This window comes from Physeter macrocephalus, chromosome 11 (assembly GCF_002837175.3).
Source record: "Physeter macrocephalus isolate SW-GA chromosome 11, ASM283717v5, whole genome shotgun sequence".
NCBI lineage: Eukaryota > Metazoa > Chordata > Mammalia > Artiodactyla > Physeteridae > Physeter > Physeter macrocephalus.
In genome coordinates, this window is record NC_041224.1 from 3672363 (window position 1) to 3684878 (window position 12516).

Genomic DNA, 12516 nt, shown 5'->3' on the forward strand with positions numbered 1-12516 from the left:
GTACCGCAAAAAAAAAAAAAAAAAAAAAAAGCAATCTTTTTTATCCTGAAAAGCATGTTGATGGTTATCCTCTATTCTAGGCAAGCCGCTCACTTCAAAAATTATCTCATAAATTGTATTTACTTGCAGAAGATGTGGCGGCACAGTAATAATAAACCTGCCTGCAGGCAGATTCACTGAGGCAGATGTGGTTTTACAGCACTCTGTAAAACCCACGACTGTTTCGCTAGTTCATAACTGGCAACCCAGTGGGCCTGGACCGCGGTGGGAGAAAAACAACAGGCCTTGGATTCTTGCTGTGTGGTTTGCTGCTTGTCTGGCTTTGCCTTAGCCTCTCTGAGCCTCAGTTTCCTCCTGTGAACAACAGGACCGGCTGCACCAGTTTCCAAAGAGTGGTCCTTAGGATCGAATGAGATAAAATCCACAAGGCTTCTATTACTGCACCTGTCGCAAAGTCGACGCTCCATACATTACAGTTTTAGCAGCGTGATGATCATGCCTGGAGTTTACAGCCTGGGAGACATGACAGCCCGAAGTCAAGGCATTCTGTTTTTTCTCAGAAGGAGAATGACAGGGCTAATTTCAAGGAGGCAGAGGACACAGGTTGAAAATTAGGGTCTCCCTCGTCCTAGTCCCGCCCCACTTTTCTGAGTTGGGCACCTGCGTACCCCAGTTACTCATTACCTCCACGAACACCCTTCTACAGCAGCACCCCAGTCACTGACGCCTCCCTGTCAGCATGATCTTTTCCTCTATCTAGCCCAAACTTATTGAGAGAGAGCTTAACTCAGGGAAGTAGCTGACCACTTTAAATGAGTCAAAGAAAGGGAAGAAAATAAATCAATTTTCTTTCTGTTTGGGGATGGAGATGACGGAAGAGGAAAAGAAGGACACAGAGATAACCGGACTAAAAAAAAAAAAAAGGGACTTAATAATCCAAGCTTAACAACAGAAACTGATGCTTGCTTGCGGAGAGGCCTATCGATTTCATGCGTTCGCCTCAATTCGGCTCACAGAATTATAGAACACTAGAGCTGGAAGAGATCTCAAAAATCATTCAGTCAAATCCCATCCTTTTAGAGCTAAAGGAACTGAGGCCCAAAGAAGTCTTCTATGATGTGCTGAAGGCAACCCAGCTCATCGCTGCAGACCTACAACTAGACTAGGTTTCTTACGGTTTCATTCCAAACAGACTTTCAAATGATTTGGGTAGAGTATGTTTAGGTGGTTGAGGTTATCATATTTGGTCTCTTGTTTGTTTGCTGCTATTGTCTTCATTTAGCATGAAAAAGATGCAGTCTGACTTGATAAGTCTGGACTGCTGGGATTCACTTTCAGTACCCAGCGGCGGTGGTGGAGTGGTCCGTGAATGCTCTGAAATTGCAGGCAGAATTATACGTGGATGGACGTTTTTCTAGGAATAGGGTAAAAAGCTTTAGCACGCTCTCAAAGGTGCCAGCGAGCAAAACAAAGGTAAGCGAGAGGACTGGGCAGAGAAGAGAGTGATGAGTCCAGTGTCTCCACGCTCTGCAGGTAGGGTGCTTCCACGCTCTGCAGGTAGGGTGCTTCCAGTGCAGACCTGGGGGGTGGGGGGTAGGGAGAAGCTGGCTGGCAGAGCAGACGCCGCCGTCCACCTTAGCGTCAAGCAGCGTGGCTTTACCTCCTACCTTCTTTCGAAATTCATGTTCTGCTCAGTTTGCTGAAAGAAAGTCTTCTGCTGCTGGGAGCAGGGAGACTGAAAACCGCTGTTACAGCACGCCTAGAAAAATCTCAGCGAAGGTGCGAGTTCCTGTCCATAATAATTTACAGCATTTTGCCAAGAGCGCCCCTTCTCCTGACTGTCTCTGTTGCTGTTCTTTTACTCTCGTGTTTAACAATCAAGATGACAGATACCTCTTGCCTTCTCAACATCTTCATGAGTACCTGCCGGTGGCAAGAAAATAAGGGCCAGGCATTGGAAGTGGCTAGAAAAAGAAGAGCCTGAGTCCATCCTTTCTCATTCTGAGAGGATAATGGAAATTACTTTTTCTGTTTCCCTGGCATCTCACGGGCTGATCTTCGTCCCAAAGGCCTAGGTGCTGCTATAGATGTATCAGAATCCCCGAGGGACTGTCCACCTTTTTCTTTTTTTATCACCAGAGAAATGCTCTCCCCTCCATTTTTCTCAGACAATAAAGAGTTGAGGGCATATATTTACAAACAAGAAGTTTTAAGTTTTACAGAATGTTCATTAACTTGAATTATGGATGGGGAAAAACGAGAACTAGTAAAAAGCAATAATGTTTAGAAAGCAATAGATTTGGTCATTTTCACCCCAAATTAGAACTTCATGCCCCTAAGACAAAATGTTGTTTGTGTTGCATTAACCTTAAGCTATAACATGGCAAAAGCAGATTACAGGGGATCCCCAAAGAATAGTTATAACATTAGCAGCAGCTAGCAGGGATATTTTGGCAAGCAATCACTCTTAAAGATTCAGTTATAAACATCAGGGTCACGGTCTGGGCCTGTGTGAGTTTGTACGATATTCGAGTACAAATATATGACTTCAAAAATAAGTATCATACTGAAAACTGACCACCCAGAAGACGTTTTTATATTTGAGGTCTGATGTTTCTCTTCTCCTGGTTTTACCCCCCGACTTCATGTGTTGATTTAGGCTGGCAGAGCCTGGGGTTGGAGGGGCACTTAGCAATCAGCTGGTTCACTCTCTCCCTCCCATTCTCCCCAAGTCTAACCATTTCTACTACTCCATACGGCCCCTCCCCTAGAATTAGAATTTTTAAAGCTATTCTCTCATTGAAGAGCTGGGCAGACACCCAGCAACGTTCCGGGCGTTTTGTGAATTATATCATACAAGTATAAGATGCTGTTCCCGTTTTCAAGGAATTTATCGTCTCACTGGAAACCTTGGAACTACATTTACGCAGCTGTCATACTAAGTGACAGCAGCCAGAGCGGGAAGTGATGAAAACGCAGGAGTTAATCTTATTGTCTTCTTTGGGATCCTTTACAGTACCTGATATCAGGTTTATAACACGGCTTGTTGAAACCAGAGTGGTACAGACAACAGAGCACTGGGCTGGGAGATAAGGGGCCGCGTCTCCAAGCGTAACAGAAGTCGATGTGTAGAATTAGAAACAGGGGGAATAGTCACAGGGACAAAAGTAACAAGCATTTATTCAGCATTTATTTTTTTTCCAAGTACTTCTCATATACTCATTGACTTTATAATTACAATACCCATCAAGTAATACTATTAATGTATAGATGAAGAGACAGAGGCTAAGAGGGGTCCTACAGTCGGCATGCGGAGGGGTTGAACTTTCACACCCCACCTGTCTGATTTCTAAGCCCACGCTTAAAAATGCATCTCGACTCCTAAGTCCTATCCTTTCTGAGATTCTGTAAGTGTCTTAAATACCTAGTATTTGATATCTTATTTAATTATGAAATATAGCAAAGCTCATAAAAGTATTCAGACATTTCTGCAGACATTTTACTGACATCTAAGTAGGTAATGATTTTCTAGTCCTCACATTAATATACCTTAAAGGCTTTTACTGTAGCACCCTTAAGATAACAACAAACCCTTCACAAATCCAAACTTTTTCTGCTCTTTATATGCATGACTGAACTTCTATGGTTACAAGGTTTTTAGAAGTCACTTTACAAATGAGAAAATGATGGTATCCGGTATTAAGAAACACACCTGAGTTTATCTGATGAAAAAGTTCAAAAGAAGACCAAAGCATTTCCCAGAACAGATTCCTAGTTTAGCTTAGCTGAAGTTCCGCGGAAGCATAAGGTGGGGTATGACGAGATATAAACCAGTGCGCTGTCTTCTTTGCTGCTATGGATTCATTCATGGAAGAATTATAAGATAGTTTTCACTCTTCTAGACTTCCCTCATGCATAGAAAGAGCAGAAAGGCCCTAGTGAGCACACCTCTGGACCTCCCTTACTCCCCCTGGAGGCTAGCGCTTCCAGAGGCCAGGAGAGTGAGCAGCCCCACAAGAAGAAAGTAGAATTCTTAAGATGTAAGTCAGGGGAGGGGTGGGCTAAGTTCCAAAGTGGTGGCGACTCCTGCTCTTCATATAGTTCCTGGCTGTACAAGTGTCAGGATCTAGGAGGGCAGGTGATTCTAAGGTCAAGGTCCTTAGCGAAGGTCCCAGAGGCAGCAGCACGGGTCTCAATGACTAGCCTGGCACAGAAGGAGTCAAAACCCCAGGGAAACCATTCTTCTGGATTTGGGCAGAGTGTCTTGCCAGGAATCTTTTTCCTTGATTTTCTTGGACTGATAAAGATTGGTTAACTTGTAAGAGAATCAATCGACTGATCACTCTAGGAGAGAGAAAACTTGCCTGAGAAAAACAAGCAGACATTGTCGTTTCAACGTCTATCCCCAAAATGGCAAACAGGAAGCGACGTCTCACACACAAAAGTTCACTATAAACATTCACTATCTGAGAAAACAGTACTTCAAACATCACCATATGAAATTACTAAGAAAAGTCTCATTTTCCAAGTCTGATTCCTAAACATTAAGGCTCAACTGCTAAAAAAAAAAAGTATATAAATTTTAAAAAAACATATTCACAGAGAGAACTACTATATATTAACACTATAACCAAATACCACACAGTTGGCTGGAGTCATGGGAGAGAAGTGTTTGTGGATGAATTATGGAATAAAGGGGACCCGCATCTGGCAATTAATCTCTAAAGTCCTTCGCCAAAGTTTCCCTTCGCATCCAGGCTGACAGATGCATTTCGGGATTTGATATCCAAAAAATCCCTGGGAGGAATTCTAAGAGTAATTTTTCTCCGAGGAGGCAAAGTAGTAAAGAAGGCAAGGTAAGTTGCCTTCAGTACTCCTTTGATATGCTTCTCTGTTTAGTACGGTAACAGCATGTTGATCTGTAACAACACAATTTAAACGGAAATTTAAGATATATTACACATTTTGCTGCCCTTAAAAACAGTAATGCACCAAGCCTAAAAAGATTTTATCAGGCACAATTTAACCTTTTCCTGATGATCCAGTCAATATTGTGAATTACCTATTAGTTCTGTGGTCTCAGGCAAGTCACGGGAACCTCTAAGCATAGGTGTGTCCTCTTTACCATGTGAATGACAGAGCTTCTCTCATAGAATGGTGATGGTGGATTAAATGAGATCAACCCTGTAAAGCACTTAGCACGGAGTCCTTTGCATTCTTAAAAGACTCAAAATGGTAGCTACTGCTACTTTTAACATATTTCCCTGCTTTGGGCTGTGATCTAGAAAATTAGGTTGACCTATGAGTGTAACTTCTCAAGAAGTTACTACATGGGATTTAAAACTTTAAAAGATTTGTCTTTTAGGAAGACAAAAGATCTAACTCCCATTTCTTCCAATATGGTAGACTTGATGTCAGAAGAAGCCCTCTCAATATAAAAGACTAAAAATGCTGAATAAATATTTTTTAAATCTTTAAAGCCCATGGCTAAATTGTCAGGAGAATAATTGAACCCTCCGGTGGGAAAAGAATCCTGCACCTCTTGGTAAGCCAGGGCAGAAGAGTTTCCCAGAGGCCTCTGCCTATTCTTGAAGGTCTCGACTAGAGTGTGAGCTTTAACCTGTGGAATTTTGGGGGTCCGAGGACAAGGCTGGGGCCCTGAAAAATAGAAGGTTGGATCAGAGACCCCAGAGATTCCTGCCCCACCCCACAGTGAACAAACTGGGGAAAAATATCCACGTTCTGGAGGCAGACTGTGGGTGAGGCTACTGGCCTGCCTCGGCCTTGACTTGGAGTCTGGCATGGGGGGTGGGGGAAAGGCACCCCTGAGAAATCCTGATCACAGGTCCACGCTAGAGTGTCAGAATTCACCCTGTTTGGGATTAGAATTCACCCTGTTTACGGGCCTCCCAAATAATCCTCTCTGCAGGAACATACTTTCCACCCAGGCCTCAATGAACTCCCACAGATAAAGTTCCAAGGAGAGCGCGAGCCTGCCAGTACAGTTACCCAATACGTGAGCAGCTGAGCAGAAACAAGGTGCAGAGCCAGACCCACAAAGCTGTAGGGATTTTAATTATGGAAGAACATATAATAAGTATGTTTGAAGAAATAAAAGAAGTACCAAAAGTATGCCTAGGGAACATTAGACTTTCAAAACTTCGGGCAGATCTGAAAAAGAAACAAACAGTATTTCTGGAAATGAAAAATATAAAAACTGACATCAGAAATTTAATGGATAAGGCAAAACATGAGATGGGACATCGCTGAAGAAAGATTAGTGATTAAGACTAAATAATAGGGCTTCCCTGGTGGCGCAGTGGTTAAGAATCCACCTGCCAATGCAGGGGACCCGGGTTTGAGCCCTGGTCTGGGAAGATCCCACATGCCGCGGGGCAACTAAGCCCGTGCGCCACGACTACTGAGCCTGTGCTCTAGAGCCCCCCGTGAGCCACAACTACTGAGCCCGCCTGCCACAACTACTGAGCCCGTGTGCCTAGAGCCCGTGCTCCACAACAAGAGAAGGCACCGCAATGAGAAGCCCGCGCACCGCAACAAAGAGTAGCCCCTGCTCGCCGCAACTAGAGAAAGCCCACGTGCAGCAACGAAGACCCAACGCAGCCAAAATAAATAAATTAATTAAAAAAAAACAACTAAATAATAGTTGTAGCAGGCATAAAAGGTATATTCTGAACAACTTTCACCAAAATTCTGAAAATGTAGATGAAACAGACAAATCTCGAGAATATAAATTACTGAAAGTGATTAAAGAAGAAATAGAAAGCCTGAATCATCCTAAACCTTTACTTCTGCTGAGTCAGCAGTTAAAGATTTTTCTAACTTAGAAAACACCAGGTCCAGTTTTACAAATGAGTTTTACCAAACAGGTAATTTCAATCTGATTATAAAGTCTTCCAGAAACAGAAAAAGAAGAAACTCTCTCTCCAAGTCGTTTTATGGGCCTATCAAAACCTTGACACAAAAACCCCACAAAGACAGTATAAATGAAGAAAAGTACAAGCTTGTCTCAACTCTGAATATAAATGCAGATCCTGAACAAAAGATGAGCAAACTACAGATCATGATCAAACTGAGAATAACTCAAAAGTAAGTTTAACATTTGAAAATTTCAGGCAATTCACCATATTAACAGAGAGACACAGAAAAAAATTGTGTGAAGCCAAAGCCTGGAGTCAAATGTAAAAACATAAATTAAGCTTTGTAATGTTCTTTGTAGGCTAATTACACCTTCCCTGCATACCCGGTAATTCACAGTAGGTAAAGCAGTGAAAAGAGGCTAATTTCTTTCTTAAGTAGAAACATGCATATGCAAAAACAGCATATAAAGAAAAGCCAGATGGGGGAAAAAACATACTTAAAAGAAACTAACACACCATTGTAAGGCCGTTATACTCCAATAAAGATGTAAAAAAAAAAAAAAAAAAGTCTCCAAACAGCCATCATTAAACACATTTCTCTCTTTATTCAAAACATTTACTGAGCCTCTAACTGTACACTGAGACACTGTACTTGACAAGATGTACAGTAATAAAAGCAAAAAAAGGTACAGCCTTTTTCTTGCATAGCTTACGACTACTAATTGATAAAACAGTATATTTTGGTGGAAAAGTAAATTGATGTGAACTTTCTGGAGAGTGATTTGGCAAAAGGTATCAAAACAAAAAATATCTAAAATATTCATAACCCTTTGACTTCAGAAATGATTAGAGATTCAGCCAAGGCTTATGGACAAGAACTGTTTCTATGGCATAATTAATTTTTTGTAGAAAAAGCTGGATTCACTGTTTCTGAAAACTGCTGAGTAGCTTTAGTTTGTTTACAGTCTCTAGTATCACAGATTCAAAACACTGTACTTTGCCTCTCAATCCAATTATATGACCTAAAAAGTGATCAGGCAACTTGTAAACAATTTATTACCATTTATAGAATATGTTAAAAAAAAATCCTTGCCCAGCAGGATCCTAGCTTTATTTTTAAAATTGCTGAATCTTTGCATAAATTTTAAGAAAGGCACACATATTTCATTTTATTCTGTGTTTTAAAAAATGCCATCACTTGTTTCCTTTAAAAATTTTTCATCCATTTAAAAATGTTTTGAAGTTCAACTGTTCAATTTAAGGTAGAATGTAGAAATTTCATAGTATTTAAATTAAACCTCACCCTTGTCTTGACTGAACCTAAGAACTCTGCTGGAGTCCTTGTTGGCCTCTTGGTCATGCTTTTCCTAAGACGTGGAATCTCATCTTTCCTGGTCATCGCCTGCTATGTCTAATGAGCCCATGGAGGATGTGTCCCATTCAGGTGTGCTGTGGCTGGACATGGCCATGAAGACCTATAGCGCCCACTGCTATTAACAGCCATGAGCTGACAATCTGTAATCTGCCTTATACAACGTTCAAATAGAGACATCCCCCAGACATGGTCCTCCATTTCAATGCTGGCCTCAAGTAGTCTAGTATGCCACCAGTATGAACTGGTAAAAATTCTAGTGATACCTGTCCCTCCCCCCGACCCCCAAGCTATGTCTGTGGCACCTGTTAAGGTCGAAACATTTCTGATGAACTTTGGATTGAAGATATGCACATAACAGAGAATGTCAGCTAATATCCTCGGTTCAGCATTAATGTTAGTGACTTGTATGGTCTCCCCGTTCCCGGCTCTGATGACATCTCCTGGCTTGAAGGCTTAGGCCTGAGGTTACGTTCACAAAGAGGGCCAGACCTATTCCATTAAGTGGCAAGCTGAGCTTGTGGCAGTCACAATGGCTGAACACACGGCAGCTCCTCCCATGTCAGCCCTCAGGAGGTTGATGTTTGCAGACGCCTTGATAAGATTACCACCAGGGTCAAAGGACATCCCCTTCCCAAAAATACATACGAGTGGCACTTTGCTTGCATTGAGGCTGCCCCTGTAGTGAATCTGCAAGAAGACCCGATGTTCATTACATCATCTGGCCGCACTTTAAAAAGATCCAATTTCTGGGTCTTCAGTCCAAGACTTAGGTGTGATCTAGACCTGAGCTTTTACTCTTAGAACTTTAAGATTCTTCTCCATTATTTCTGCAAATATGGTAGGTATCATCTCATAGGCTGGTGTCTCCATCAAATAGGAGGCCAAGCTCTGCCCAGAAGCAAACAGGACTCCCTTCTACCAGGCCTGCGATTCCCCACTTCCACGTAGCTAAGCGAAGACAAGAGTTTTGTCTTTCTGCTTCAGCGCCTCACATTTGTATAGACCAAGATATGCCCCTCCCACTGCTGGACAACCCCATGGATACTCCTCCACAGATGAGATCTCTGTCATGAAGCTGCCTGCACTCTGCTGGAGTAGCAACGCTGGATTTTTTTGCCTTCATTCTGGTTTTCCTGGTCATTTGTTCTATCTGCCTTTTTACCCAGGATAACAGGATGGTGGAGAAGTCAGGGCGCGGGCCATAAAAGGTTTGTGTTTTGCCTGCCTTTGGAGGTGGTTCAGAATGATCAAATTTCTCTTGATATTTCAGAAATCAGTTTATCACGACTATCTCCTGTCCATGTAAACGGTGAAGCAACTTCTTTTCCTTTGGCACAGATTCCTAAAACAAGGCCCTTTGTTATGGCTGTGGTAGGGAGACCCTAGTCCCAAAGATGCTTTATGCCCAGGCCCAGACAGGGACTCTGTTTATCATCTTAAAAACTGGAAACAGCCTCAGACTTCATACAGATAGTCATACAAATGAATATTATGCAGTCATTAACTATTATGTTTGCAAATCACATTAATGGCCAGGGAAACTGTTCACAAAAATAAAACATTAAGGGAAAAAAGCAAAATCAACACTATTCATGATTGAATATCATACAGGCATCACAAATCATGTTTCAAAGTGATGGAAGTCAACAGCATAATTGTTAAAAGTCACAGCCTCTGGAGTGAGATCTGAGTTTGAATCCTGTCTCTATCACTTACGAGCTTTGTGAACATGGGCGAACCCCGTCTCTATCACTTACAAGCTTTGTGAACTTTTAAAATCTCTCTGTGATTCAGTTTGCTCATGTGACAAAGGTAGACAATGACAGTACTTGTATTAGGGACTCTTGAAAAGACTCAGTGAGTTATTATGTATAAAGTGCTTACAAGAATGATACCACATTGTAAATACTCAATAAATATAAGCTATTCTTATTAAATGATATAAGAAACTATTAATGACATAAATGAAGAAAGCAGGATTTAACATTATGCACAGTATGAGTCTAGTTTTGTAAAACCAACTGCCTTCTCTTTTCACCACCCCCGCCCCCACCAACCGCAGTTCTCCCCTGCATGTATGCAGAGAAAACTCCGGAAGGCAAGACTCTTAAATGCAAACGCTGAAGGATATGATTCAGGAACTTTTTTTTTTTTCCTTTTTAGACTTTTTCATTTTAAAATTTCCAACAAGCACTATATATTTCTTTTAAAATTAGAGAGAAATGCTTTTTTTTTTTTTTTTTTTTTTTAAGGACTCCCATTTCTTCTTGTTGGGCCACGGTAGTACTGCCTCAGTGCTAGGGTGCTTTTTTTTTTTTTTTTTTCCACAGGGCATCACAAATCATGTTTCAAAGTGATGGAAGTCAACAGCATAATTGTTAAAAGTCACAGCCTCTGGAGTGAGATCTGAGTTTGAATCCTGTCTCTATCACTTACGAGCTTTGTGAACATGGGCGAACCCCGTCTCTATCACTTACAAGCTTTGTGAACTTTTAAAATCTCTCTGTGATTCAGTTTGCTCATGTGACAAAGGTAGACAATGACAGTACTTGTATTAGGGACTCTTGAAAAGACTCAGTGAGTTATTATGTATAAAGTGCTTACAAGAATGATACCACATTGTAAATACTCAATAAATATAAGCTATTCTTATTAAATGATATAAGAAACTATTAATGACATAAATGAAGAAAGCAGGATTTAACATTATGCACAGTATGAGTCTAGTTTTGTAAAACCAACTGCCTTCTCTTTTCACCGCCCCCCCCCTCCCCACCAACCGCAGTTCTCCCCTGCATGTATGCAGAGAAAACTCCGGAAAGCAAGACTCTTAAATGCAAACGCTGAAGGATATGATTCAGGAACTTTTTTTTTTTTCCTTTTTAGACTTTTTCATTTTAAAATTTCCAACAAGCACTATATATTTCTTTTAAAATTAGAGAGAAATGCTTTTTTTTTTTTTTTTTTTTTTTAAGGACTCCCATTTCTTCTTGTTGGGCCACGGTAGTACTGCCTCAGTGCTAGGGTGCTTTTTTTTTTTTTTTTTCCACAGAGATCCAATTTAGGGACATAACTTTCAGGTTAGTAGGTAAGATAAGAGAAGGATGACTAGAGGAAAACATATCAGAAATACCAGAATGATGTCTAAAGGAGAATATATCAGAAAGGAAAAATTGGCAGGTGGCCACATCATGGAGGAGAAAAGTAATTTTCATATTTCCATGTAGAGAAACAGGTCAGCTAGTGATGACACTCATGATAAAAGTTAGCACAAGGCTGGGGATAAGGAAAATGAGTTTTTCCCCCATCTAGGTTGATTTGCTTAGGTTTTGTGTTCACAGCCTACCAAAGTCAAGATGTCCCATATATTACATAGGGACAAAAATTTGAATGATAAGGTTAAGTGACACAGATGTGTCTGAAAACAAAGTCTACCTCTTTAAAAAATAAAATATATGATTTGAAGAAGGAATAATACACCGAAGTCACCTTTCTTTTAATTTGAATATATTTTTGTCTTTATAAATCAATCTACTGTAACAAAAATGTCCCTGGAGTGCTATCATATTTTCTGCCTGCCCAGCATCTTTTGAACACCCTTGAAATGTCTGAGGAATTTCTTTCCTTATTGGCCCTACTTCCCTAGGTCAGAAGCCAGAAAACTTGTTTCCCCAGACTCCTAAGAAGCTTAGGGGAGGAAATCCCAGCTTGCTTTACGCAAGCCCTTTCTCAGAATTTTCAGTCCATTTCACTGTGACTTGTCAACCTGAATGTAGAAATGGAATGGGATCCATGTAAAAAGTGAATAAGAATGCAACATTTGGTCAGATGCTAAACTGGATCAGGGGAGCCACACATACGAATGACTTGCTTTTTTAAGCCAATTGCTGTCAACCACAAAAAACCAAAACAAGTCTTCAAATCTCTCATGGACGTCTGAAAACATTATTAATGATGTTACATGTACCATAAAGAGCAGAGGAACAGGAAATAATCTGAATTTTTAAAAATACAGTTCAACTACATCTTGATTTCTGTAATCAGCTCTATACTGCAAATTACCACATCATAGTAAATTTGCAAATGTATGGGGAAGCTTAAAAAGATCTTTTAACACCTGTTTTAGGGACACCAACCACCTTATACAATCACCTCCGCACATTTAGAAAACAAGATTCATTTACCAAGTCTGCTTAAATTTTAAAACATGAACGCATTCAGTGATAATTTTATTTTGCAGAGCAGAAAGAAGCACAAGGGAGC

The 12516-nt window shown here is 40.7% G+C and overlaps 1 protein-coding gene and 1 pseudogene across 10 annotated transcripts in view; both read right to left on the reverse strand.

The window, feature by feature from the left end:
• Positions 1-12516, reverse strand: part of UBE3D (ubiquitin protein ligase E3D) — a 579677-nt gene that overhangs the window by 447316 nt on the left and 119845 nt on the right. The window contains exon 12 of one of the 10 annotated variants that reach the window (XM_028494996.2): positions 3801-4342. The exons of the other annotated variants lie outside the window; for them this stretch is intronic. Within the exon in view, the coding sequence (XP_028350797.1) occupies positions 4312-4342 (31 nt within the window). The 3' untranslated portion in view covers positions 3801-4311. Of the gene's footprint in view, positions 1-3800; positions 4343-12516 lie in introns of those variants that run through there. 10 annotated transcript variants of the gene reach the window in all.
• LOC102994291 (cytosol aminopeptidase-like) lies at positions 4896-9984 on the reverse strand (annotated as a pseudogene).